The 23,055-nt window shown below is 47.8% G+C and overlaps 1 protein-coding gene and 1 long non-coding RNA gene across 10 annotated transcripts; one reads left to right on the top strand and one right to left on the bottom strand.

Moving 5' to 3' along the window:
• The first annotated feature begins 30 nt into the window (after nt 1–30).
• ltbp3 (latent transforming growth factor beta binding protein 3) lies at nt 31–22,382 on the top strand. Of its 9 annotated transcripts, none has more exons than XM_029848281.1 (29): nt 32–611; nt 10,380–10,649; nt 10,725–10,888; nt 10,965–11,070; nt 12,556–12,642; nt 12,735–12,851; nt 12,941–13,102; nt 13,347–13,349; nt 13,434–13,459; nt 13,543–13,606; nt 13,734–13,811; nt 14,784–14,912; nt 15,534–15,665; nt 15,738–15,866; nt 15,938–16,057; nt 16,147–16,269; nt 16,357–16,479; nt 16,564–16,683; nt 16,932–17,060; nt 17,130–17,300; nt 17,428–17,508; nt 17,702–17,830; nt 17,931–18,068; nt 18,148–18,288; nt 19,805–19,933; nt 20,756–20,917; nt 20,986–21,075; nt 21,262–21,390; nt 21,487–22,382. In XM_029848281.1, the coding sequence occupies exons 1-29, from the start codon at nt 374–376 to the stop codon at nt 21,636–21,638; spliced, it is 3,642 nt and encodes a 1,213-aa protein (XP_029704141.1). In that variant the 5' UTR covers nt 32–373; the 3' UTR covers nt 21,639–22,382. The 9 variants fall into 9 exon arrangements, with proteins under 9 accessions (XP_029704144.1, XP_029704141.1, XP_011609867.1 ...); XM_011611565.2 differs by having other exon boundaries at nt 13,540–13,606; XM_011611564.2 differs by having other exon boundaries at nt 13,251–13,349.
• Nucleotides 1,249–4,201, bottom strand: LOC115252630 (uncharacterized). The gene is made up of 3 exons (XR_003890955.1): nt 3,893–4,201; nt 1,905–2,029; nt 1,249–1,811 (listed from the first exon to the last, which is right to left on the bottom strand). It is a non-coding gene; the product is annotated as an uncharacterized lncRNA (long non-coding RNA).
• Nucleotides 22,383–23,055: the final 673 nt, after the last annotated feature.

Here is a 23,055-nt window from a genome sequence, read left to right as displayed (position 1 = left end):
TTTCTCTTCCATCAGACTCTCTCTCTCACTCTTCCTTTCTCTCTCTCTCTTTCCAGCTCTGCGAAGTAACAGGAGGAAGCGGGACAAAGACGAGGGCAACTTTTCAAAAACAGCAACGATTTAAAGAAAATAAAAACTTTTTTTTTAAAAAAAAAATGTCAGGGGTGTCGGTTTCCCAGACGGATCACTGCGGACCCAGAGGGGAGTGATTTCCCCCCACATTCAAGGAGGACGCGCTCCCCCCCCCCCCCCCCCCAACTCCACCGTATGAGACCTGAAAACTCAGCCTCGGTTAACAAAGCAGCGGACTCTGAGCTGGAGCTTGGGATTTAAGGTCCCCGGGTCTCTGTGGAGGGCAGCGAAGGATGCCAGGATGCCCCCTCTGATCGCCCGTCTGCTTGTCATCTGGCTGAGCGTCCACGGGCTGGCGTGGTGCGTCGAGCGCTCCTTGGCACGGGAGCGCTTCAAAGTGGTCATCGCTCCTGTCATCTGCAAGCGGATCTGCCTGAAGGGCCACTGCAAGGATACCTGCGAGCAGGGCAACAACACCACGCTGATCGCCGAGAACGGCCAGGCGGCCGACACGCTCACCGGGCAGGGCTTCAGGGTCGGTGAGTGACGCTCGGAGCCCCGAACAATGCGTCTTATTTAGAAGGGATTTGTGGTTTTTTTTTCCCCCTGCAGAGGTGAAGGGAGGTAGCTGGGTTCTCCCTGAATAGGGTGGTTCTAGCTGCGGCTCATTATCAGTAACAACACAGTTTGAACAGAATATTTCCAGTCATCTCCCCATGTGTTTACTTTAGATGCATGCACTGTTTGGTATGTGAGAGCAATTAAATGTAGAGTACAGCCTGAACTCCCACTGTGGAGGCTTTTTGGGCCCCTTTTCTCACCGTATCGGATAGACAGAAAAACAAACTCTCAACTCCATTAATCAGCAGCCAGATTTCGTAACCTTCACAATAATTCCCATCTGCCCTATATTCACATCGTAAAGGTTTATGTCGAACCCTGCTCTGTAAATCAATGTGCCTGGAAAACATTAATTTGTTACACTTTAATTAGCATAACATTCACATGTCATTACAGAGCATATAAATGTACTTTTTAAGGTGTATAGTTTCCCGCCTGGGCATGACCAGGGCCTTTCTGCTGGTATCAGATCAGCTGTGGTTCAGACCTGGTGCCGTGCAGTCTAACCTCAGTCCCCGTGCCCAGAAATGCACATCAGCAGCCCTTCCTACGCCCACCGTACTGCCTGAGATGTTCTGCTCTGATAAGGGGAGTTTAACAAAGATAAGAAGACTTCAACAAGACATGTTTTCACATCATTTCAGCGGCAGATGTTTCTTATTAGTCCGGGGATGACTTTTTTAAAGATAACAATCCGGAGATTCTTTGTAGCGTGACTTTTGATTGATGCCAGAGCATCCTCCTCCTCTCAAAACATCCTTTGAAGATTAAATCCTGTTTTTCTCCGCCGGCCACTTTAGAGGGACGACGCACCTGCTTCTATGTTTGGACGTCGAGGAGATGCCAAGATGCCAAACAATCGAATCGAATCTGAGTCTGTGGAGCGTGTGTGAAACGTCAGAACGTGCTGCATCCAGCGGCCATGACAGGTTTACAGCTGCTGGGATGTTCCTGGGGCTGGATCTAAAGGAGGTCGGGGCGATCCGACGTGTAGCGCCCTGACAGGGTTTTTCCCTGCTCCATGTCATGTCTGAGGCGGGGAGCTAGCTCAGCCACCGGTCCTCCACCCGCTCCTCTCCCCCCGATTTCATTGTGGTGCGTCACCTTTTGGAGCTCCCCTGCCAAATAATTCAGCAGACACATTTGGGATTCCAGGAATGCCTCCCTCTGCCTCGCATTGGGTCTGGAAAGCGTGGTCGCTCTGCGGTTACCTGTCTGGAATGACGAGCGCAGACCTTCTCGGGACTGGCAGATCCAGCTTCTGCTGGGTTAGGAGACGCGCGGCGATCGGTGCCGTGGCTGGAATGTGGTGCTGAGCAGTGGAAACTTCTCTCCCCTGTGTTAAAACAGCCACAGCGACAATATGAAGACTTTTCCGAATTTGAGCTGCTGCTACGTCTGCGCGGCGAGGCCGAGGCCTAAGAAGTGAGCAAACTTTTCCTCAGAAGAAGCGCGGCCCCTGTGCCGTCTGCAAACCATTTCCTCCACGAGCACGCCCACGCGCAATTAAGCAAAACTGGGTTTTCATCGTTTCCAGGGTCCGAATGGGATTAAAGCTTAACTAGGGGTGGCATGAATGACACTGTGGAAAAGCAGCCGGCAGCGCGCGGCGCTGTTGCCGGGGTCGCGCTCTGTGCTTCTGCGTTTCATCTGCAAGTATGTGAAAACTGAAGAGCACAAACTCCCACTTCCAGGAAAAACAATCAAGAAGAATTAATCTGATTGCTTCGGCTGGGCCCTCGGCACGAAGGAGAAAAAGGGGTTGGAAGACGAGGAGGTCTGATGCGATCCGCAGACTCAGCCGAGGATTCTCGGTGGACTTTTCCTTTCTAACGTAACCTGAGCTGCACGTGTTCTTGTGCTCGCTGCAGCACCATCCAGATGTTCAGCCTGGTTGACCAGCAGCCTGTGAGCGCCCGGAGCTTCGGCCACCATTGTTCCCCTGGATCATCTCGTAGAAAACCCGTTCTCCGCCCGTCTGTGCTGCGGTTTATTAAGGCTTTATGGCATCTGCGTGCCTTCGTGATGCGAGCCGCGAGGCCACGAAGATAAAACCAGATACGCTTTGGTCAACTGGGTTTCCAGGGGAACCAGATGTGATTAATACTGGCCTGCAATTCGCTGTTCACTCCTTTGAGGCGATAAAGGGAGGAACTTGAAAGCATCGCGACGGGTTTGACATTTACGGCCTGACAGCTCTTTTTTTCTGCTATCACGCGTCTTTTCCAGGGGAGTCTTTCCCTCCCCCGTTAAACTTTATGTGCGGACTAAAAGAGCGGGCCAGCCGCGCTTAAGTCACAAAATACACTCTTTAAAACCGCTGACCGGACCTCTGCATTCCGTATCCTGAGGATTTACCACTTGTTTACTGGCAGATAAAGAGTTTATTAGCAATTATATCCACGTGTTGGTCAGACAAAAAGTTGGGGCGACTTCGTTAGCTCCCAATCGCTTGTCTTCCTCAGAGACGGAGAGCTATTATTTATGCGTGTTCACCTTTGAAAAGGATGAGTTATATTCCCAGTAGCCATGTAAGATAGCCTTTCTGGTTACATGATCTGATAGGGATTTTATTTTTTCCTCAACAATTATTAGTGCATGTTTTCCTTGCTGTTGCTAGCACAGAGGCATCTCATCTATCAGGCGCGCTGACAGCAGCTGCTGAGCTCCCACACAGCCGCCTGAGTATCGTCTCTCTCTCCTGCCACTCAGCAACATCTCCTCTCCGTCGGGCCTCCGGGTCCTCCGGCTGCTCCAGATTCTCATCTTATTCCGGACTAAAAATGAAATCCCACTTGGCTTCATGTTGCAGCAGGAAGCCCTCTTATCGCGGCCCCTGTCTGGGCTCGCCTCGGCCGCAAAAGGTCATCGCGAAAAGTGGATGCGGCTATTTCGAGATTTCTCATGTGGTTCTGTATTTAGATTGAAGCGAAGTGTGGTTTGTTTTGGTTTTCTCGTGGCCTGGGTCAGAGGTCCATGGGAGCCTGAAAATGAGGGTTCTGCTCTCTCTCATAATTTGTTTTGATTTTCGAAGCTCTCCTCCTTCTCCCGTTCACACACACTCCTTTGGAGATGGCCAAAATCCTGCAGCGAGGTTGCCACAGGTTGGGGTAAACGCTGGCCACAGCTCACAATTCAAACACAAACATTAACACACGGGCGGGGGGGCAGCTTATAAATAAATGTGAAAGCAACTTACCTTTGGTGAAAAGTGCTTTTTGTCAGGCAGAATCTGATCTTCGCCCCGCATCCAAGGTTCTGCGTTCGTATTTATGGAGGCGCATTCTGTCGCCTCCGCCCGTCTATTTATTCATGTCAGGAAAATAATACACGTGGTTATTTGGAGACTGCTCGTGTCAGTCACATTGAACAACAAGCTGTTCGCTGTCATCTTTGCATAGCAATTACTATCACTCAGGCTCTCCAGCCTTCAAACTGATTTCCCAGTGCTTGAGTTGACAATTTGATTGGTTAGAGGGATGTAAAGATATGAAATGGACAAAAAAGAAGTGTGCTGCACGCAATGATGTGCACAGAAAAGTCAGGCTGATGACAGCAACATAAGGAAAAGTCGTTAGATGCAATTTTTGGATCAAAAGTAAGATCTGCAGTTATGTTCCATTGATACATCAGATGTTGCATATTTGATTTTACAGCTAAAATGGATTGAATCATAATGAACCTGCAATGTTTTTCTAGTTTGGGAAGAGGATTGAGGCCACTGGGAAAGGCATTGGAGCCTGGAATGTTTTATTCTTACATTTTCTTCTCTCAAAATGATAAATTTACCCAAATTGTCTTCCATTTTGGCTGTGGTGCAGCTGTGACTAAAACTACAGTATTTAACCAAATGTGGTGTTTCTAAAAATGTCATAAAGTTGCCGTTTCAAAAGGCAGAAAACTGCCCTTCAGCGGTTGTGATACTACCTCCGAGTTGTAAAGTGCAGTACGTAGTTTTAATCTGTTGGGGAGGGGGGGTTTGGGACCCTGCAAGGGACCGCTTGTGTGTATCAGAAGTGGGTCTGAGTGCCTGAGAGCGGCGCGCTGAACCCAGCTCAAACAAACAGCCTTCTTTGCCATCTTTAACACTCTCCTCCCATTTGCCAAGTCGAGGGGGGAGAAACGGAGCAGTTATTTAAAGCCACACAGAGGAATGCGAGTGCACCCTCTCCGCGCGGGACCCTGTAGCTGTAATGATTAGCCAGGGTAAACAGAACAACACGGCCTCTGTCAGCACCGCCTGCTGCCCGCGGCCCCCGGCCGGCGTGGCCCCCGCCGGCGTGGCCCCCGCCGGCGTGGCCCCCGCCGGCGTGGCCCCGGCCGGCACGGCCTGCGTTAGCTGCCGCGCTCCAGCGGCCAGAGGGCAGGAATCTGACATAATCTCAGCGGAGCACTGTCAGCACTCTACCTGCCTGCTCCCGCTCCCAATGGCTGAGTCCTTTAGCCGGTCATTAGATGACATCATCCCCGCTGTATCTGTGCCAAGATCCTGTCCGACTCTGGATTTCTTTTCCACAAACATGCCTGCCAGAGGGGAGTGACAGGGTCGGCCCACGGCTCTGCGAACCGCCCTGCGAAAGTTGCATTTTGGCGAAGCGACGCAGAGGAGAGGGTTAACAAACTGCTGCTTTGTGCCAATGGGAGCGGCACTGGGAGCCTTTGGTGACAGTGGTCGACTCTGGCAGAGGGGCCGCAGTGTTGTCAGCATAGCTGAGGCCACGCGCAAATACTGGGGGCCGATGGGCGCAAAGAGTGATGGATGAGGATGCTTAAGAGCCGGCGATGATGTCATTTTGTCCCACCGTCCGGAGGTTGACCCACCACCGGTTCGCTCAGGCCACAATGGATGGAACACGGATCATTTAGCACAGCAGTAATCAAGGAACTCTCATGCTTCCTTTCTAAATAATGAGAATGATGATGTTGTCTCAATAAATGGCACACGGTGGCCATTAAGATTCAGTCAAAGGGATATAAAAGAATAAACCAACCATTCCTGTATGTTGGATTTTATTTATTTTTTTATAAATTACATTCACTCTTTATTAAAAGCAACTTTTAAAATCAAATCTAGTACTAATTAGTCCGAGTGGAATCTCACCACTGGTTCTGTCAGAGCCCAGAGAGTGAAGTAAATATTGAGTGTCCAAACGCAGATGTTTCACTCACAGATCAATAACTGAATAATGTGACGGCTCCAAAGAGAAAGGTTGTTATGTAGCGGTTTTACTGTTCCAGGGGGGAATTATCTGGGTAAAAGGCTTCATTACCCAACAAAAGTGGGTATTATTAATAAGACCTAACTCACTGCATTGTTCTTCCCTCAACCATGTCGCTGCTTCACAGGCTATTTTACCAGAATAGCCTTTTGTAATTGAAGGTAACGCCACAGTTTCTCTCATTAAAGCTGCAGCTTGTAATTTAGATTGCACGCGTGTAAAGGTCAGAGCTCCAGCACGTCTGCGTCTGGCTAGTAAAAAATGGCCGCAGGTGGACCAAAAAAACCAACATTACGATCTTCTTAACTGAATCTGAGTGGGCTGACTCAGACTGGCGCTGACCCGGCCCAGGCTGGACGTGAGCGGGGGCGGGGGGGGGGAGGGGTGTCCTGGTGACTGTTCAACCAGGCAGCAGCAGACTGTAACAGTGGGAGATGGCCCAGTGGCAGCAGCTGGCCCGGGCGAGCACTTTTAAAACTGCACCACTGCGGTTTGTTGTTTCTTTGGGGTGGGTGCGGCTGAAAGGGCAGGGGGGGCAGGAGGGGGCTCAGGGATGCGTCATCCCCAGACAGACAGGAGTGGGTGGGTGGGCTGTCGCAGCCTTTTTTTCTTGTCTCCATCCCACAGATGTACTCTCAACATGTCGCAGCCTGCGAAATAGAAGACAAATATAATTCCCCATGACCAGTTATTACCTATAATGCCTTTCAAATAGGGAAAATGTGCGTCTGAGTCGGTCTTCGTGTGTTTTCACGCTCGTGTGCGGCTTCTTTTTTAAGCCGCTACACTAACCTTGCTTACTTAATGCTCAAGGAATGCGCATTTTTCCTTAAAGGGAAAAAAATCCTGTCTGGGAATCACAATAATCACCGACGTCACATTACGTTACGCCCTCTTGATTTTACTTCCTCCGTCTGGCTTAATGTTCAGACATACGATACCTATATGACATAAACAACCTCCTCGCGCTACAAAAAGATCTGTTTGTCTTCTCCTGGGCTGAATAATGACATCACGAACAATGACCTCTCACTAGTACGTTACATCAAACACCGTAATGAGAAAAGCTCTAAGAAAGAGTACACTTTCCCTTCTTTTTGTGTATTTTGAGTTTATTTTTGCCTTTGAAACCCTGCACAGGAAAATCTTACGCTTCCCAGCTGCCGAGAGTTCATGTCTGGGGTGTTTAGGCAGCCTTATGAACTTTAAATAAAAAGAAATAACAAAAACTCAAAGCACTGGCCACAGAGAGGTGCATCCCAGGCCCTATTCGAGAACACTGAAGGGAACCCTGAAGACTTCTGAAGCTCCATTTTCTTTGTCTACCTGGTTTAGCTCCTCCCCCTCCTCATGCCTGTGTTCAGCCCATCACAAAAGACGCCCCAAAGAGGTTCCGGGGCTGGTTCGGAGCCAGTGCCTCACTTAACTGGTTCCAGGAAAAGTGCCATTTTTTTTCTGGGCGAAACAGGGTCCAGTACTAAGACCCGATGATGGTGGGTCGGGTAGACCGGGTTATAGATCATGCTTTACACTGACATAGTCACGTGGGTCCGACTCGGCTCTGTTTGGCTCTTGCGGTTTCTTGGAGGGACCAGGTTGGAACCAGTCGAGCTCGGCTTTAGCCCCAGCAGCACCGAGCTAGCGCCAGGTTCTTTTAGGTGGAACAGGGGTATTAGCGGTGTGTGATTAAAAATCACCTCCAGTCTCAGGAATGTCTCAGATCCGTAAAGGTTGAGGTGTGGCGCGAGACACCAGGCAGCTGCGTCTGAGTCGCGATCCAAGTCTGCGAAGGCTGCCAAAGAACTCCGAATCCATGACTTCAAGAGGAAGTCCAGTCCAGAGTGAAGCCCTGGTCACGGTCTCAACGTCACGTCTGTGCATTGTGTAATGCGGCGCAGTCATTTAACCAGGAGATATCACACACCCTCCTCCGAGGAGCTCTCACACACACACACACACACACACACCCAGACCCGCAGCACGTGCGCGTTCCTTTGGTTAGCTACAGATCCTGCTTCACTTTGGCTGACACGTCAGGTGTTGAAGAGCAGAACAATGTTGTTTAAGCCTGTGCAAAGCTGTTTACACCAAAAAATTTTGGGGATTGAAAAGGTAAATACCCAAAAGCAAACGCCATCTTCTCCCAACAGCCTCCAACGTCACACCGGCAAAAAGGTTCAAGGCATTTAGCATTTCTACGCACGTGCAGTCTTTGCACGCGACAGCTTCACTTTTTTGTGAGTTAAAAAAAAAAGAAATGTGCACCAAACACAGTTCAAGGACTTTCCCCTGACCACAAATCTTGAAGAGTGTATATTTAGGAAAGGATGTGCAGCCGGTTTCAGCTGTGTATTGTACTTTCACAACAGTCCCTCTCTAGAAAATCTGAAACCCGACGCCTAACCTTTTCTTTGGCTCGGTCAGCGTGACCCTGGCGATGCTACGTCAGACACCCTGGCTCGTTCCCACACCTACCGCGGCCAGATGGGGCCTCGGCACACACTTTTCCTACACTGTGTCTTCTCTGTGGGTTTGGATTGTGTAATCGCAGTTGGAAAAAATGGGAAAAAAAGTTCTTTCCTAACCTCTACGTTCCCTAATCAAGTCCTGAATCTTTCCCAGTTTCCTCTGGTTTCAGCTGCAGCACGAATCACACGCTATTCTGTCCTCTTCACTCCTCTTCTCGCTGGACTCTGCCAGCAGCTGCTGCCATTAGAGCCCGGCTGAGGTCCATCCCTCCTCCGATGGGCATATTTCACTCCTTAGCTCGGTGTTTCATTTTCCTTCCCGGCTTTCACGACGTGAGGATGTCCCTGCTGCGCTTTAAGTGATCTAGTCCGCTAATTATGCTGTTTCCCAGACTCCCTCTACGTCTGCGCATAATCACTTCCAGATGTGCACATCTGAAGCGACGCTAACAGAAAGAGGCCTCCTCTCCTTTACTGTGATCCGCTACAGTGGAAACGACCAAAGGTTGTGCTCTTAAAAGCACACTGAGATTAATAGAACAGTAATATATGAGACGTGAATCCGCTCCAGTGATCTCTTAAACGTGCTCTCCTTCAGGTTTGCTCGGCTCCCTCCCTTCACATCGATCAACGATCGGGTTTATCAAGTCCAGTAGGACCTGATAGACTGATGTTAGCGTGAGCAGCAGATTCACTGAACTTATTCACCCTTGCTGCTTTACTGGTGCAACCCACAAACACACACACACACACACACACAACTCTATATTGCGATGGAGGCTTTTGGTACTCTGTTTAACTGCTTCTGCTTCCTTTATTTGCTGGCCAAGGATCATTTTCTCTTCATATTGAAGGTTTGCTTTAAGCTTTTACGATCCCTCTCCACCGGTTTTGGGTTGCGGCGTAGGTTACCACGGAGGTAATCACACTTTCTTTAGTGCTCATTTCTCTCTGTTTAACCTCCTCGATGCCCTCGCCAGCTGGATCTGAATGGGTTTGACCTCTGTCGCACCTTGACCTCTGCATCCATCCATTAGAATCCTTACATCACCTGGGCAACATTAAGGTGACATTTGCTAGCATGTGCAGCCTTATCTACTGGTGCATATATGGTACACGGTGGTTTACTGTATAGGAGCCATACTGGTATTTATCTCAGCAATGAGACATTTTTTCTCAACATCTGTTAAAAGAGATAGAATCAGTGTTGTGAAGGTGGGGGGAGGAATGTGACTGTATATGGTTTCATGCTCACGGTGGTGAAAAAGACGATGTGGTCAGGGACCTCAGGAATAGCACCCAACTCTTTGGAATGTTGCTGATAAAACACCACAGAATGGAACAATGTGGAGACACGAATGCGACTTGCATAGTTTCCTGAGAGCGTTTTGATGTTTTACAGCCACTCTATTTAAGTAAGTAAACTGTTTCTCTTTAAAATTGGTATTAGAAATGCCCAGTTGAAATGATTTTCCCTTTTTGGCCGTCCCAGACGTTATCAGAGCTCTGCTTGCCAGGGTTCTGCTCCGTAGCTCACTCTTTCCTCTGATTGTTCTGTTGTGGGCATTTCAAGAACCACGGCATTTAAAACCAACACAATGGGAGACCCAGCAAAAACCCACGGTCGATATTGTCTGCACCATCAATCTTTCTCCAACCAGCGTTGTTTTTTTGCCCCCGAAGAGTTGGAGATCGATCCCATGTGTGAGAGTGAACCTGCTAAACAGATCAGGACTTTAGCTGCTCTCCTGCCGCTGCTGTCTGGTCCTTCAGATCCTTGAGATTTTAATCCTTCTGCGCTGTTGTGTGCTGCGTTTCTCCATCCACCTGTCAGCCCTCCACATGTTCATGAATGAAAAACATCTGCGGGCATTTCCTTTAAAGGCAAAGGGAAGAATGAATGCTTTCAAGAATCTACTTTATGTGCTTTCCCCCCCAAAAAACCCTGAACTTTACAGGAAAAACTCAGTTGTTCTGCACCTGTGCTCTCTGTCTGCAGTTGTCTGTCCTCTCACCTGTATGAATGGAGGAGTATGCGTCTCCAGGAAGCACTGCCACTGTCCTCCCGGCTTCACTGGGAGGCTCTGCCAGTTTCCACTTACGCAGACGCAGCAGGCCCAGGCTGCCAGGGGCAACAAGCAGCCCGTCTACCCCATATCCCTGAAGCCAGACAGCCTGAAACTGGGCGGGGAAACAAGCATCGGGCGCACTCAGATGACGCACTCGGTGTTCACGCTGCCCATATCGCAGAGACACCACTCGTCAGAAGGTAACTTTGATCGAGCCCAGGTTGGCAGCAGATTGGGTTAGACCAACGTGCACGTGCGCTTGTGTCTGTTTTCAGTGCAGATTAACGTGCGCGTTCACCACCATCCCGACACCTCCGTCTTCTTTCATCCCCTGGACCAGTCAGAGGTCAAGCTTCCTCACAAGACCGGTCCGCGGCTCTTCCCCTCCAGGCACAAGCCGAAGGGGCGGTGCTTCCAGGAGACCACGCCCAAACAAGCAGTGAGTTGAAACACTCGTATCCAGGTGAGACGAGAGCGTAAAAACACAACAAGTGTGCTTTATTTTCCTGCTCTAGTGTACCAGCACGCCGCTGCCCGTCCTGACCAACCAGGAGGATTGCTGCGGCAGCGTGGGGAACTCATGGGGGCAGAACAAATGTTATCAGTGCCCTAAACTCCCAAGTGAGTTACAGATAAGGCGCTCTGCTTCTTCATATCTGCATCTTATCTTGATTCTTTCCAGGATGTTTACATTTATCTAGATTCTAAAACATACGAGTGTGAGATTTTCGATTTTATGCCGGCCCAAATCCTGGGTGTTCCTGGGAATAAATGACTGTTTACTGTGCAAAAATGTCAAGAATTAGCTGCAGTTTAAACCTTCTACGTCTCGCAAATAACAGCTTTGCTTCTCTATAAAAGTGAAGGCTTTAATGTTGGTGTTAGGAACTGGAGTCAAACTGAGTGGGGGAAAAGGGAATCTGGGAATAACACTCAGACACTGAGGCAGAAAAAGAGAATGTGGAAAGTAACCATCTATTTCAGAGTGCTCCTAAGGCCCGGCCCACTGCAGGACTGTCATCACATTGCTGGAGATTGAATTTCAAGAAAATCTTGGCTACGCATGTTTTTTCCACTCTGCTATTATTTCGTCTGTCGGCTCTGAGTCACACAATGCCGCCTTTGACACGAGCCGATAATGTACATCTGGTTAGTCTTCACATCACTGGATTCCTGCCCAGAGCTGCTTTGGTACATTTGTATCCATTTATAAGCTCGACTTTTAATGAAAATAACTCTAGTCTGCGATGAAACGTCACAGCTCTGTAATAAAACCGCCTTAAAGGAGACCAGAACTTTCTTCTGTGCTCATTTTAAAGTGGGAATATAGACCATGAAAGTGTATTAACGACGTGAAAAGAAGCTTGAACTTGAAGTGTTTGTCCAGTCAGAAAATCCCTGATAAATGAGTGTTTTATGGCTGAACTCTAGACAAGGAAACACAACATTATAGTATTCAAAAACTCTCTGACTCACTTCCCTTTCACAAATTCCCTGACCTCGCTGGGTTTGTTGCTTTTTTGTTCCTCCTTCTTGCTTTTTGCTTCTCACTTCATCCACACTGCCAGCTCTCATGAGAACCAAAGGAATCCTCTAAAAGTAAAAGATTTGCCTTTGAAAGCTGAAGGTCCAAGTCAGTTCTGTCCAGCACAGAAGACAGATATGGAAGAAGTCGACCATGTTGCAGTTGCTAGTAGCAACAAGCTGACAAACACCTCTGGAAAGGTCTTCGTGGAGCTGTTGTGCATCTAACAAACTCTATAATAGTTTGCACACAAAGGCAACAGGCGAAGGTTGGGCTCTCATTGTATAGCAGAACTATAACACTGGAGTCACCAGCCGGACTGGCAGTTGTCCACACCAACAGGGGGCAGCATTTAGTCACCAATTAAAGTAAATAAACAAGGTTTTCCTTTCTGTCTTCAAGAGCAGAATATCCTAGAATATCTTGGAGCAAAAGTCCACAGAAATCTGGCCAACTAAAATGAGAATAGGGAGCGAGCCAGTTGGGAATTTCCCCTCTACAGTATTTTTAAAATGTATTTATTTTTTAAACTCCTGCAGGCTTTTAGTAACACTGTTTTAACAGGATTTCTGCTCTCTCAGATGCACCAGTCAAGCAGACTATTGTTGAAGACTACGGTACTAACTGTCCTCAAGGCTATAAAAGGTTTAACGACACTCACTGTGAAGGTAATACAAGTTTGCTACAGGGATAAATTGGAGCTGAGGTTTGAATTATCGCCATCTAAAACAACTTATAACATCCCCCCCTGACATGGCAGACATCAACGAGTGCTCCATGCAGGGAGTCTGCCAGAACGGAGACTGTCTGAACACACTTGGAAGTTTCAAATGCTCCTGCAAGGCCGGGTGGGCGTCGGAGAGGAATGGCTGTGTGGGTGAGTACCTGGCTCAGTTTCATCCCATCCTTGGATCCTCCTGTACTAACTGGAACCCCCCCATCCCCCATTGTTGTCCGCTCCCTCAGATTTGGAGGCTCCAGCTGAGCAGGGTCAGTGCTTTCGGATAGTGTCTGAGTCGCGGGGCTGCGAACACGCGCTGCCCACTTATCTGACCCAGGTGTTGTGCTGCTGCACCATTGGGAAGGCCTGGGGACCCAACTGTGAGCCGTGTCCCCAGACGGGCACAGGTGAGCATGGGGAGGCAGGAAGGAGAAGCAGACAGGATCTTTTCCAGTTTTTGCTACTTTCACTAAAGTGCAGTTTCGAGGCCAGGTTGAATATTTTCTTTCATTCTAAGTATAATGAACTTTTGTTCTTTCTGCCTGTGGTGCTCAGTGGCCTTCAGTAAGATCTGTCCTGCGGGAAAAGGTTACTTTTTACAAAAAATAACAGAGATATTCACCTTCCCTCCCATCATCTTTCCCCGCAAAGATGGTGAGTCTGTGGATGCTGTCAGGAACAATCAAGCTGCTCTGCAAATGCCACTTTTTAACCAACATCTTTTTCTTTTCCTTTCAGAAGGAAAATACCCGGTTAAACACCCGGTGAGATGTTACTCCTTTTTTTTCCTCTTGACTGAATCATGTTGTTTTGCTGTAGCTTAAATGTGATTATCTCTGTTAAGAAGCCCCCAGAGACGACAACTGCTGTCCAGCAGACTCCCACCACCACCCACAGCCCTCGTGTGCCCGGTAAACTCTTTTTTAATCAGATTAGTGAGAGGCTCTGGGAGACATTAACTCCCTGTGTTGTCAAAATGCTGAACAAAATATTGTTTTACGCTAAACTTTGTCTACGTCTCCTCTGCCGGATCCACAGTTGTTAAACCTACACCTCCCACAATCATCAGGCTGACCCCCGACAACGACCCCTTCGAAACACAGACAAAAGTCTCCCGTGAGTTCCCTCAGACTGGTTCAAATACATTTAAAGGGCAGTGCACACAAAAATTTCCGTCTGGTTCACTTATAATTGCTGCGCATCATCAGCCGTGACGCAGGCCACAAGTTGATGTCTTCGACCCTTTTTTTATGCAACCTGACCAAAATAAACCTCATCAACCGATTAAAAACACTCAAAATGAATCCCACTATAAATGTTTTGATGGTAATTGCGTTCCCTTACTGCCAGATAGCGCTAAACACACCTTAGTCTAATTCATCAGCATCAGCAAGGACAACAGCTTGTATTTTAAATCTAACTTGGTCCCCCCCCCCCCCCCCCCCCCCCCCATTTGGCCCACTATAATTCAATATTGCACATGTAAACAGCAGATGGATGAAAAGAGAAAATGGTTTTATTGTTTTAATTTTGGGTTGAACGTCCCCTTTAAGCGTATGAGGAGTTACTTTAAATGCTGGTTCGTGTTTCTTGCACGTCAGAACTCGAAACAGCCAGCTCTCTGCATTCCCCCACGGAGAGTAGATATTGTGGAGCGCTTTTGGTCCGTCCTTCACAAATGACATGTTGACTTTCTCCACGTAATAAATATAATTTATGGCTGCGCGTAGAAAGGTTAAGTATACGCCGAGCCAACCCCTTTGGGAAACATGGAGTTTTTAGCAGCCAGCTGAGCGTAGGCGGACGCATGCTTCTCTTTGTGCAGGCAGATTTAAACACTGTGGGTATGAAGCAGCCCTGAGGTGATGTTCCCCCTCTGCAGTTAATGGGGGTATTTAAAAGGGGCTTATGTGATGAAGAACGACCTTCCCACAGTTTAAACAATGACCAGGAGGACAATGCTGCATATTTAGAAGTACTGAATGGCTCTTTTAACCCTGTGATTTCCTAACCTCTTCCACGTGGAGCAGTTTATTTTTTTGATTTCACCAAATGTGCATATTTTTCCTGCGTTTCTGACGTTGCCAGCAGGGGTAGACGAGTGTAAACTCAACAGGAACATTTGTGGTCACGGCGAGTGCGAAAGCAACCCAAATGGATACGTCTGTCACTGTCACCATGGCTACCGCCTCAACCCAGTGAGGAACATTTGCGAGGGTAAGATGCTATCATGAGGACAATAGGTAGATCACATACAGGACAGATGGATCAATCAAAAAGGAGCTTCAGAATCCACTACTATTAAGGTTTTACCAGTTGTAGATGTGTTAAAGACACTGATTACTCAGCGTTAGTACTCAGTACCGACGTGCTTTTAAGGGCGCTTTTTAGCTTGCATCATGGAAAATGTGGAATTCATCGTTTAAGAAACCTTTGCTGCTTTGAATTTGATCACAGCTTTGTTCCAGCTGCAGGAACCATTAAAGACACTTACAGTCTGTTTATGCTTGTTCGCGTCCTCAAAGATGACGAAACACACAGCAACATCCACCGGGAGACTGTTTTTTTTGTTTGTGAATGTAAAACCACAGCATAATGATCATACCAGATTTAAGAATTTAAAAGGTTTTGACATGGCCTTATGAAAGTCATAAAACAGATTTATGCTAAGTAAGTTCAGCCAACTGCTTAGGAAATACTTGTTATTACGCTGTGAAGCGTTAATTAAAAATAAATGGCCTGTGCAGCTTAAATCCTTACAAATCTGAGGCCTAAAAATGTATTTTCTTATAACCGATTGCTGATTTATTGTTCCATAAATTGTCTCCTGTCATCCAGACAATAACGAATGTGAGTCGGAACCGTGTGGCCATGGCAGAGGTCACTGCGTCAACACAGACGGAAGCTACAAATGCCTCTGTCGCCAGGGCTACAAGCACATGGTGCAGAGCGGCCGACCCAAGTGCATCGGTGAGTTCAGCTCCTCCCGCTTCCCTGGTAGCCGCCGGATGCTTGACTGCCGCTGTCCCTTCTGATGCGCAGATCTGAACGAGTGCTCCAAACAGGACATCTGTGGCGTCGGAGGAGAGTGCATCAACCTGCCCGGCTCCTACCAATGCAAATGCATCAGCGGGTTCAGGATCAAGTCGCACAGCCACCACGTCTGCGAAGGTACCAACCGGCGCAGCGTTGCGACTTCACGTGAACGTTTGACTTCAGCGCATCTCTCTCACTGCTTTCAGACATAAACGAGTGTTTAAATCCCGACACCTGCCCCGGTGAGCTGTGCGAAAACACCGTGGGCTCCTACGAGTGTGTGTCCTGTCTGCCTGGTCATGAGGCCCAGGGGGGCACCTGTTATGGTGAGAGAGTCGGCGTTCACCGGCATACATTACCCAGCGTCCCAGAGTCTTTTGAACTCCAGTGAACTCTCTTTGACCGTTGTCACCAGATATCAATGAGTGTCTGAAACCCGGCATGTGTCCCAACGGCCGCTGTGAGAACCTCCCCGGCACTTACCGCTGCCTGTGCAACGAGGGTTTCCTCCCATCCTCAGACAGCAAAGGCTGCAGCGGTTAGTGTTTCCAGGGCTCAATGCGTGCTTTTAACCGGTCCTTCTTCATGCTTAAACGCCCGGCGTGTGTCTCCTTCTCCCGAGCAGACATTGACGAGTGCGAGGACTTCCGGTTGTGCGCTAACGGCCGCTGCATCAACACAGAAGGCTCGTTCCATTGCCAGTGCTACTCTGGATTCCAGCGCACGCAGGAGGGCAGCCACTGCGAAGGCACAAATCGCTCAACCAAAATGAAATTACAGGAAACTCGGCTTTCCAGGTGTGAGTCCAACATTTTGGTTTCCGGTCTTGCAGATATCAACGAGTGCGAGAGACCGTCAAACTGCCTCAGAGGCCGCTGCATCAACAGTATGGGCTCGTACCACTGCGAGTGCCAGAAGGGCTACGTGTTGGTCGGAGGAAGGCGATGCCAAGGTCGGCATTCTCTCAGTGTCCTCATAACTATAGTAACTAAGTCACAAGAGAGGCTAAACCTGCACTTAGCGTCTCTGAAGCTAATCTCTAAATGTTCACCTCATAGCAAGATGATGATACTTTCTGGACACTCCTGCAACAATGTTGTTGACGGATCTTTGGAAGATTTCTCTCACCTCTCATTGGAGACAGCTGGTGTTTGGATTAAATCAGACACCGACGGCGGCGTGTGTTTGTCTGCCTTTCAGACGTGGATGAATGCGCCACAGACCGGAACCTCTGCCAGCCCTACGGCTCCTGCGAGAACAGACCGGGCTCGTACTCGTGCGTCTGCAACCACGGTTACGTCCTCTCAGAGAACCAACGCGGCTGCGAGGGTGAGTCTGCGCCAGACGGAACGGCCTTTCAGACGTGATCCAGTCGTTCACCGAGGTCTGCCTCTGCAGCGGTCCGCGTGTTCGTGGAGGAAAAGAAGGAATGCTACCTGAACCTGGACGACACCGTGTTCTGCGACAGCGTCCTGGCCACCAACATCACCAAGCAGGAATGCTGCTGCTCCATTGGAGTGGGATGGGGAGATCACTGCGAGATCTACCCCTGTCCCGTCTCCCAGTCAGGTACATTCCCAGCAAATGAGATCGCGACGTCTGTAAAGTCGGCCATTACTCATGTGACTCACCACAGCACTCCACTCATTTATTCAGTAAATCTTTTCCTGATTTTTGGCTGATCTTCTCCACGCAGCCGAGTTCCACTCACTGTGTCCGAACGGCCTGGGCCTCTACTACGATGAGGGACTCATGTACAGTCTGCCTGCCTACCAAGGTGTGTGTGTCATCTAACGACCAACACATGACTCAGAAATATAACCACTGCTCAAGTAAAAGCCTGAAAAGACCTTAATACGATGATAACCTTCAAATCGAGTAAAGAAGAGATTGTACAGTTGCTAGCGTCTACACACATGCACAAACACACACACAGCTGTTAAGTCCTTATGTTCCTTCCCGGTCTGCAGACATCGACGAGTGTTCTCTGTTCGCTGAGGAAATCTGCAAGAGGGGTCACTGTGAGAACACGCTGCCGGGTTACGAGTGCTACTGCGAAAAGGGCTTCTACTACGACAGCAACCTGCTGGAGTGCACCGGTGAGTCGTGACAACTCCCCCCTCCCTGCAAAACCCCCCTAAATTTATTCTCAATATTGTCTCTTGATTATGCGAGTCAACCTTCTCTCCGCTCCCTCAGATGTGAACGAGTGCCACGATGAGTCTCTGTGTGCCAACGGCCACTGCGTCAACACCGAAGGCTCCTTCTTGTGCAACTGTAACCCGCCGTGGATCCCAGACGCCAACAAGAAGAAGTGTGTGCTGGCAACAATAATAGGTGGGTGAGATAAACCGACCCTGGGTCTGGATGGTTCCACAGGATGAGTCCTCTGGACTGAACCTGTGCTGCTCCGCAGATGTAAATGAGTGCGAGGACCCGGCCAACTGCAAGAACGGCCACTGCGTGGACACGCCCGGCTCCTACTACTGCATCTGCACGCCGCCCTGGACCCTGGCCACTGACCGGAACAGCTGCGTGACTCCCGAAGAGCAGGCTGGTGGGTGGAAACCCTCCTGTAGGGGTGTAGGGATGAGAGCTTTTATAGATGCCTACAAACAAACCTGCTAACTGTAGCATGAAGCCATCATCAAGTAGCGTTAATGTTCTATTTTTATTCCATTTAATGTGGCTGAGGGTGTTTTGAGATGATCTAATATTATATATTTAGCAACGACCGCGAGCTATGCTATCGTTTCTTCAAAAATAGATTACGTTCTTTTGGTATTTTCTACACATGCTCTCTGCTTTACTGGTGGGTCCTGCAAAGAATAAGAGGAAAAAAACCATTGTTCTGATGTTGTGGATGAGGATTATGAGAATGGGCAGAGATCAACCAGGCCTGGATCGTCCTGATTCAAAGAATGATCCCTCATTGTCATACCGAGTGGCTGTGGAAGTGCACGGCTCCCAAAGTGTCCTCGAGCAAATGCTTCAATGTATTTATTGGGGAATTAAAAGTTGGATTTTTTAAAATAAAAAGATTAAGCACAGGGCGGCTGTGGATTCATTTAAATTCATTTTGATTTTTGTTGGGGCATAAAGACTCTTGATAGATGAAATCTACATTTAACCTGTGGCTTGTCCAGTTTTATTGTCAATCAGCTTGTCAGAGTTCCAGTTTGGTGCAAGCGAGTCCTTTTGATGACCTTTCGGATGTGCAGTGAACGTAAGAATCGGGCCATCGCAGAGTTATGCTGTTTGGTTTGACCTGATAAATATAGCAGATTATTCTAGAGAGTTCTTGGCCAGAGGAGGAACGTGGCTGGTTGGACGGATAGTTTGAAGATCTTTGCCAGAGCCTGCTATTAAAACTGCCCTCTGTAACTTCTGGAAGTCAAGCCTGAGGCTCATACAGTATTTTTAGTCTAATCAATCAGCTGTTTTGTAAGCCTGTTGCATAAGAAAGGATCCGACTGTCTTCGTGTCTTAGATACGAGTGGATCAGAAAAGCAGGAGCATCTCTATTTACGTCTCTACACGCCCATCTAAAACCACACTGGATTTTTTCTTTTATGCTTCAAAGTTTAAAATAATAAAAAAAAAATGTTGCACTCATATCACAGCACACCCTGGCCCATATACGTAACGTAGGAGCATCATTTTCTCTGCAAACTGCCTGCAAATGTCCAACTAGACCCAAAGCCTTGACTCAAACTGCAGCCTCCCGGCTCATTTATCAGTAAACTTTCACGGGAACTCCAGATCAGGTGCAGTATTCTAGATAAAGTCCAGATACAACCGTGCATGCTGTATCTGACAGAAAGGAAACAGGACATGCAAAGGGTGGACACAATAGCCTAAAAACGCAGCGCAAAAGCAGTGTGAAAGCAAATTAGCCAACTGATTTTTTTCTAAAATCTGAAGATTTGTTTTTACAGTGCACAATCAGAAAATCCAACATGGTAGTTTGGCGGCGGTGCATGTTGTGACGTACCGGAATTATTGTGTCCACCACCTGCAGTCAGCTGACCACATGTTCCTACTGTAACCAGTGTCTGTGGTGCCCTTTGCAGATGTGAATGAGTGCCAGGACCCCTCGTACTGTAAGAATGGGAGGTGTGAGAACACACCCGGCTCCTTTCACTGTTTTTGCGACCCTCCCCTCACCTTCAGTGCAGCGCTGAAACAGTGCGTCTACGACGGTGGGTAAAATCAGCCGGAGCGGACCAATCCGCGTTAGCTTTTTTTTAATTTTTTTTTTTTGGCTTACGTCAAAATCTGCCGCTCATTTTGCTCCTTGTAACACCTCCCTTTGTGTCCCATGTGGCCTGACCTGACCCAAGCCTCTTTCTCACAGGGACAAGTTTCAGTCGTGGGGGGGTTCCACTCGGATATAATGCATGTACGCACACAGTAGCCGCGGAATGTTCCAGAAAATGACTATTAAAGAGGAAAGAAATGTTTTTAACTGGTGTCCTAATGTTTTTGCATGTAAAAGTGAACACAGTTTGTCCGGTTTATTGTCTGAGCTGCATTTAAAACTGCTCATGCGACAGCACAGTATAAATATATAATATATATTATGTACACATATACAGACGGTGGCTTTGTCACTCATTTTCACGTTTAATGGTCAATATTATCACATGCTCATTGTAATTTCAGCAATTGTTTGAACATACAGGTACATAAACGTCCAACTAAATTTATATTGATGGACACACGTAGATTGAATATTGGCTGGCTTTCCTTTGCTATTTGCCAACTCAGTGCACTTAAGCATACGACCCTGCATGAACTGTGACCAAGAGCCTCCTAATCTCCATACAGGCTGAGTTAGTCTGTTTCTTTTGCCTTTCTTTTTACATCCTGATGAAAACATACGGTTACAGATTTTGGCTGTGCAGGTCTTCACCCTGATGACAATGAAGCCTCCAGAGTTGAGACTCTCTGAATGTCCTGATGTGTCTGAGACGAAAGTGCTGTTGAGCCAAAGTCATTTATCCCCCCCTTTATTCTCCCAGATCGCACCGCGGCTCACAAGGACGTGTGTTTCCTCCATGTGGACGAGGGTTTGATCTGCAGCCAGCCCAAGAACGACATGGTGGTGACCTACTCGCAGTGCTGCTGCCACTACGGCCGCGGCTGGGGGCCCGAGTGTAACACCTGCCCACCCCGACACTCAGGTGAGCCACCAGAAAACGCCTCTCTCCACGTCTCCTTCCGCTGGACCTAAGGACACTCTTGTGTTCAGATATGTTCAACCGCCTGTGTCAGATGCACCTGGAGACCGAGTCCGACGGGGAACAGGATTTCCTGGCGGTTTTTGCTAACTACAACCCAGGTAAAGCCACATGCACATTTATCCAGGCAGAGGGCCGCAGGTGCAAATCCTGGCGTGGGGCCCTTCGAGCTTGTAAGCGTCCGCTACGGTTAAGGTTTCTCTTTTATAGAAGATGGTTGTAGAACTCTTTTGGGGGTTCGGCTCCACCCACCACTCGGTTTCTAACGCTCGGTTTCTCCGCTGCAGGGGACAGTTCAGAGGAGGATTCGGATGAATGCAGCTGTGCAAACGGCCGCTGCGTTCGCTCATATTTGGGCACCATGTGTGAATGTAACGCAGGTTTTAGGCTGGACCACTCCCGCACCCGCTGCATAGGTCCGTGCCCACCTTCACCGTTATTCATTTGGGATTTTTGCTTGCTTTTTAGCAGATCTTTAAATGTTGCTTGTGGGTTTTTTCCCGTCTCTTCAGACATCGACGAGTGTGCGGAGCCAGGAGCTCGCGTCACGCCCTGCAAAAACTCCCGCTGCGTGAACACCGCCGGCTCATACAAGTGCTTCTGCAAGCACGGCTTTGTACCCACACGCAGGCCCAACATATGTGTCCGCCGAAGAACTCGATAACCTCCGTGTGCCGCCGCCTTTATCCCTATTGACAGTATGCAAGACATCATGCTGTGAACACACTTCAGTCTGACAGCACAATTAAGGTCTGAGTGTCGACACGACTTCTCATCAGGAGCCAAATCATAGCTCACTGGCTCGCATCAAGTATAAAACATTAAACATATCATCATTAAAGAAGTAAAAGGAGGAATATCTTTGTCTGTTTTTAACATTTTTGTAATTATTTTTAACAGTTGTCGTGTTGAAATGGTGTATTTCTGTGTTCTTTCCTCGGTGATGTCCCTGTTGAACTGATCTTTACTCTTCATTTGAATCTCATGAGTCTGAATTTCCTGCTCACCGTCTCAGCCCCTTGCATATTCTCATCTTATGGCCTTTCCCCCTACATTCCCATTATACTCCTCTTTTTTTTCATCATAACCTCTGCGCCAATATTGTTTGAATTCTGTTACTTTTTGCATTGTTGACTTTGTGTTATTGTACAGTTTGATGTTCCAGTAGGGATGTTTCCTGTCCTAATTGTTGATGTAAAATATGAGAAAGAGTGACGTTTTTGTATAATTTGACGTGTACACCAAAGTGGACTTGAAGCCAGAATAAGAGATCATGCACTTAGTGATGGATAAATGGGAATATTTGGTTATTTAGCCTATTTCCAGGAGAGGTTTTTGACATCTGCTGTCAAGTATTTTGAAAACCAAAGACAGGAGGAATTTAATTAAAAAATAGATGTCAACCAGTCGTGCATGTGCTTTCCTTGAGTTTTAACGGGCCATATTTTCTCTGAAATATAAAACCGTTCAAGAGGTCACATGTGGTCTGTTTGACTGCACTGCGGGTGACTCAAGGTTGCCTTTCAAGCACACCTAGAAAGCAAATAAACTCAGCACACAGAAGGGTCTCCGGAGGTTTTTGCCGAGCCTTCTCTATACTTGCTTGTAGAAATCTGTGGGATCCACAGCAGTGCAAGCCTGTACTATTTCAAATCAGATACATCTTGTTTCTTTTTGTACAAGTGAACTTCATTCCACTAGTCTTTGTAATCACAACAAGGAGGTTTTTGGCTTGTGAAGCAACCTCCACAAGCTCTGGAAGAAGGTAAAAAAGTCAAAGTATTTTTTTAAAAAAAGAAGAAAAGAAGAGGCAACACTCCATTAACAGAAAAAGATAAATCCCAACAATTTTGGGATATAATTTTGTTTCTCCTTCAGTTCCTTTATTAATTTTAAATGTTTTTTTCCCCAAACACAAATCAAAACAAAAACCCCCGTTATGTTATGTTAGTATTTTCTCATTTTTCTACATTGGAGTTATAAACAGTCCCATTGTGTGCCACTAGAGGGCGCTGAAGCTGCTTATTTGGAGGACTTCCAGTGCTTCCAATTCCAGACATTCACTGCTGCATCTGCACTGA

The sequence above is a fragment of the Takifugu rubripes genome, chromosome 15, assembly GCF_901000725.2.
Source record: "Takifugu rubripes chromosome 15, fTakRub1.2, whole genome shotgun sequence".
Taxonomy (NCBI): Eukaryota; Metazoa; Chordata; class Actinopteri; order Tetraodontiformes; family Tetraodontidae; genus Takifugu; species Takifugu rubripes.
Note: the sequence above shows the minus strand (reverse complement) of the source record. Positions and strands in the feature narration are given on the sequence as shown.

What these genes read in the sequence shown, in the direction of transcription:
- ltbp3 (XM_011611562.2), top strand. Translation starts at nt 374, where the DNA reads ATGCCCCCTCTGATCGCCCGTCTGCTTGTCATCTGGCTGAGCGTCCAC. An exon ending in CCACAGCCCTCGTGTGCCCG is followed by an intron (nt 13,607 to 13,733) that starts GTAAACTCTTTT and finishes CCGGATCCACAG; the next exon opens with TTGTTAAACCTACACCTCCC. An exon ending in TGTGCTGGCAACAATAATAG is followed by an intron (nt 18,069 to 18,147) that starts GTGGGTGAGATA and finishes GCTGCTCCGCAG; the next exon opens with ATGTAAATGAGTGCGAGGAC.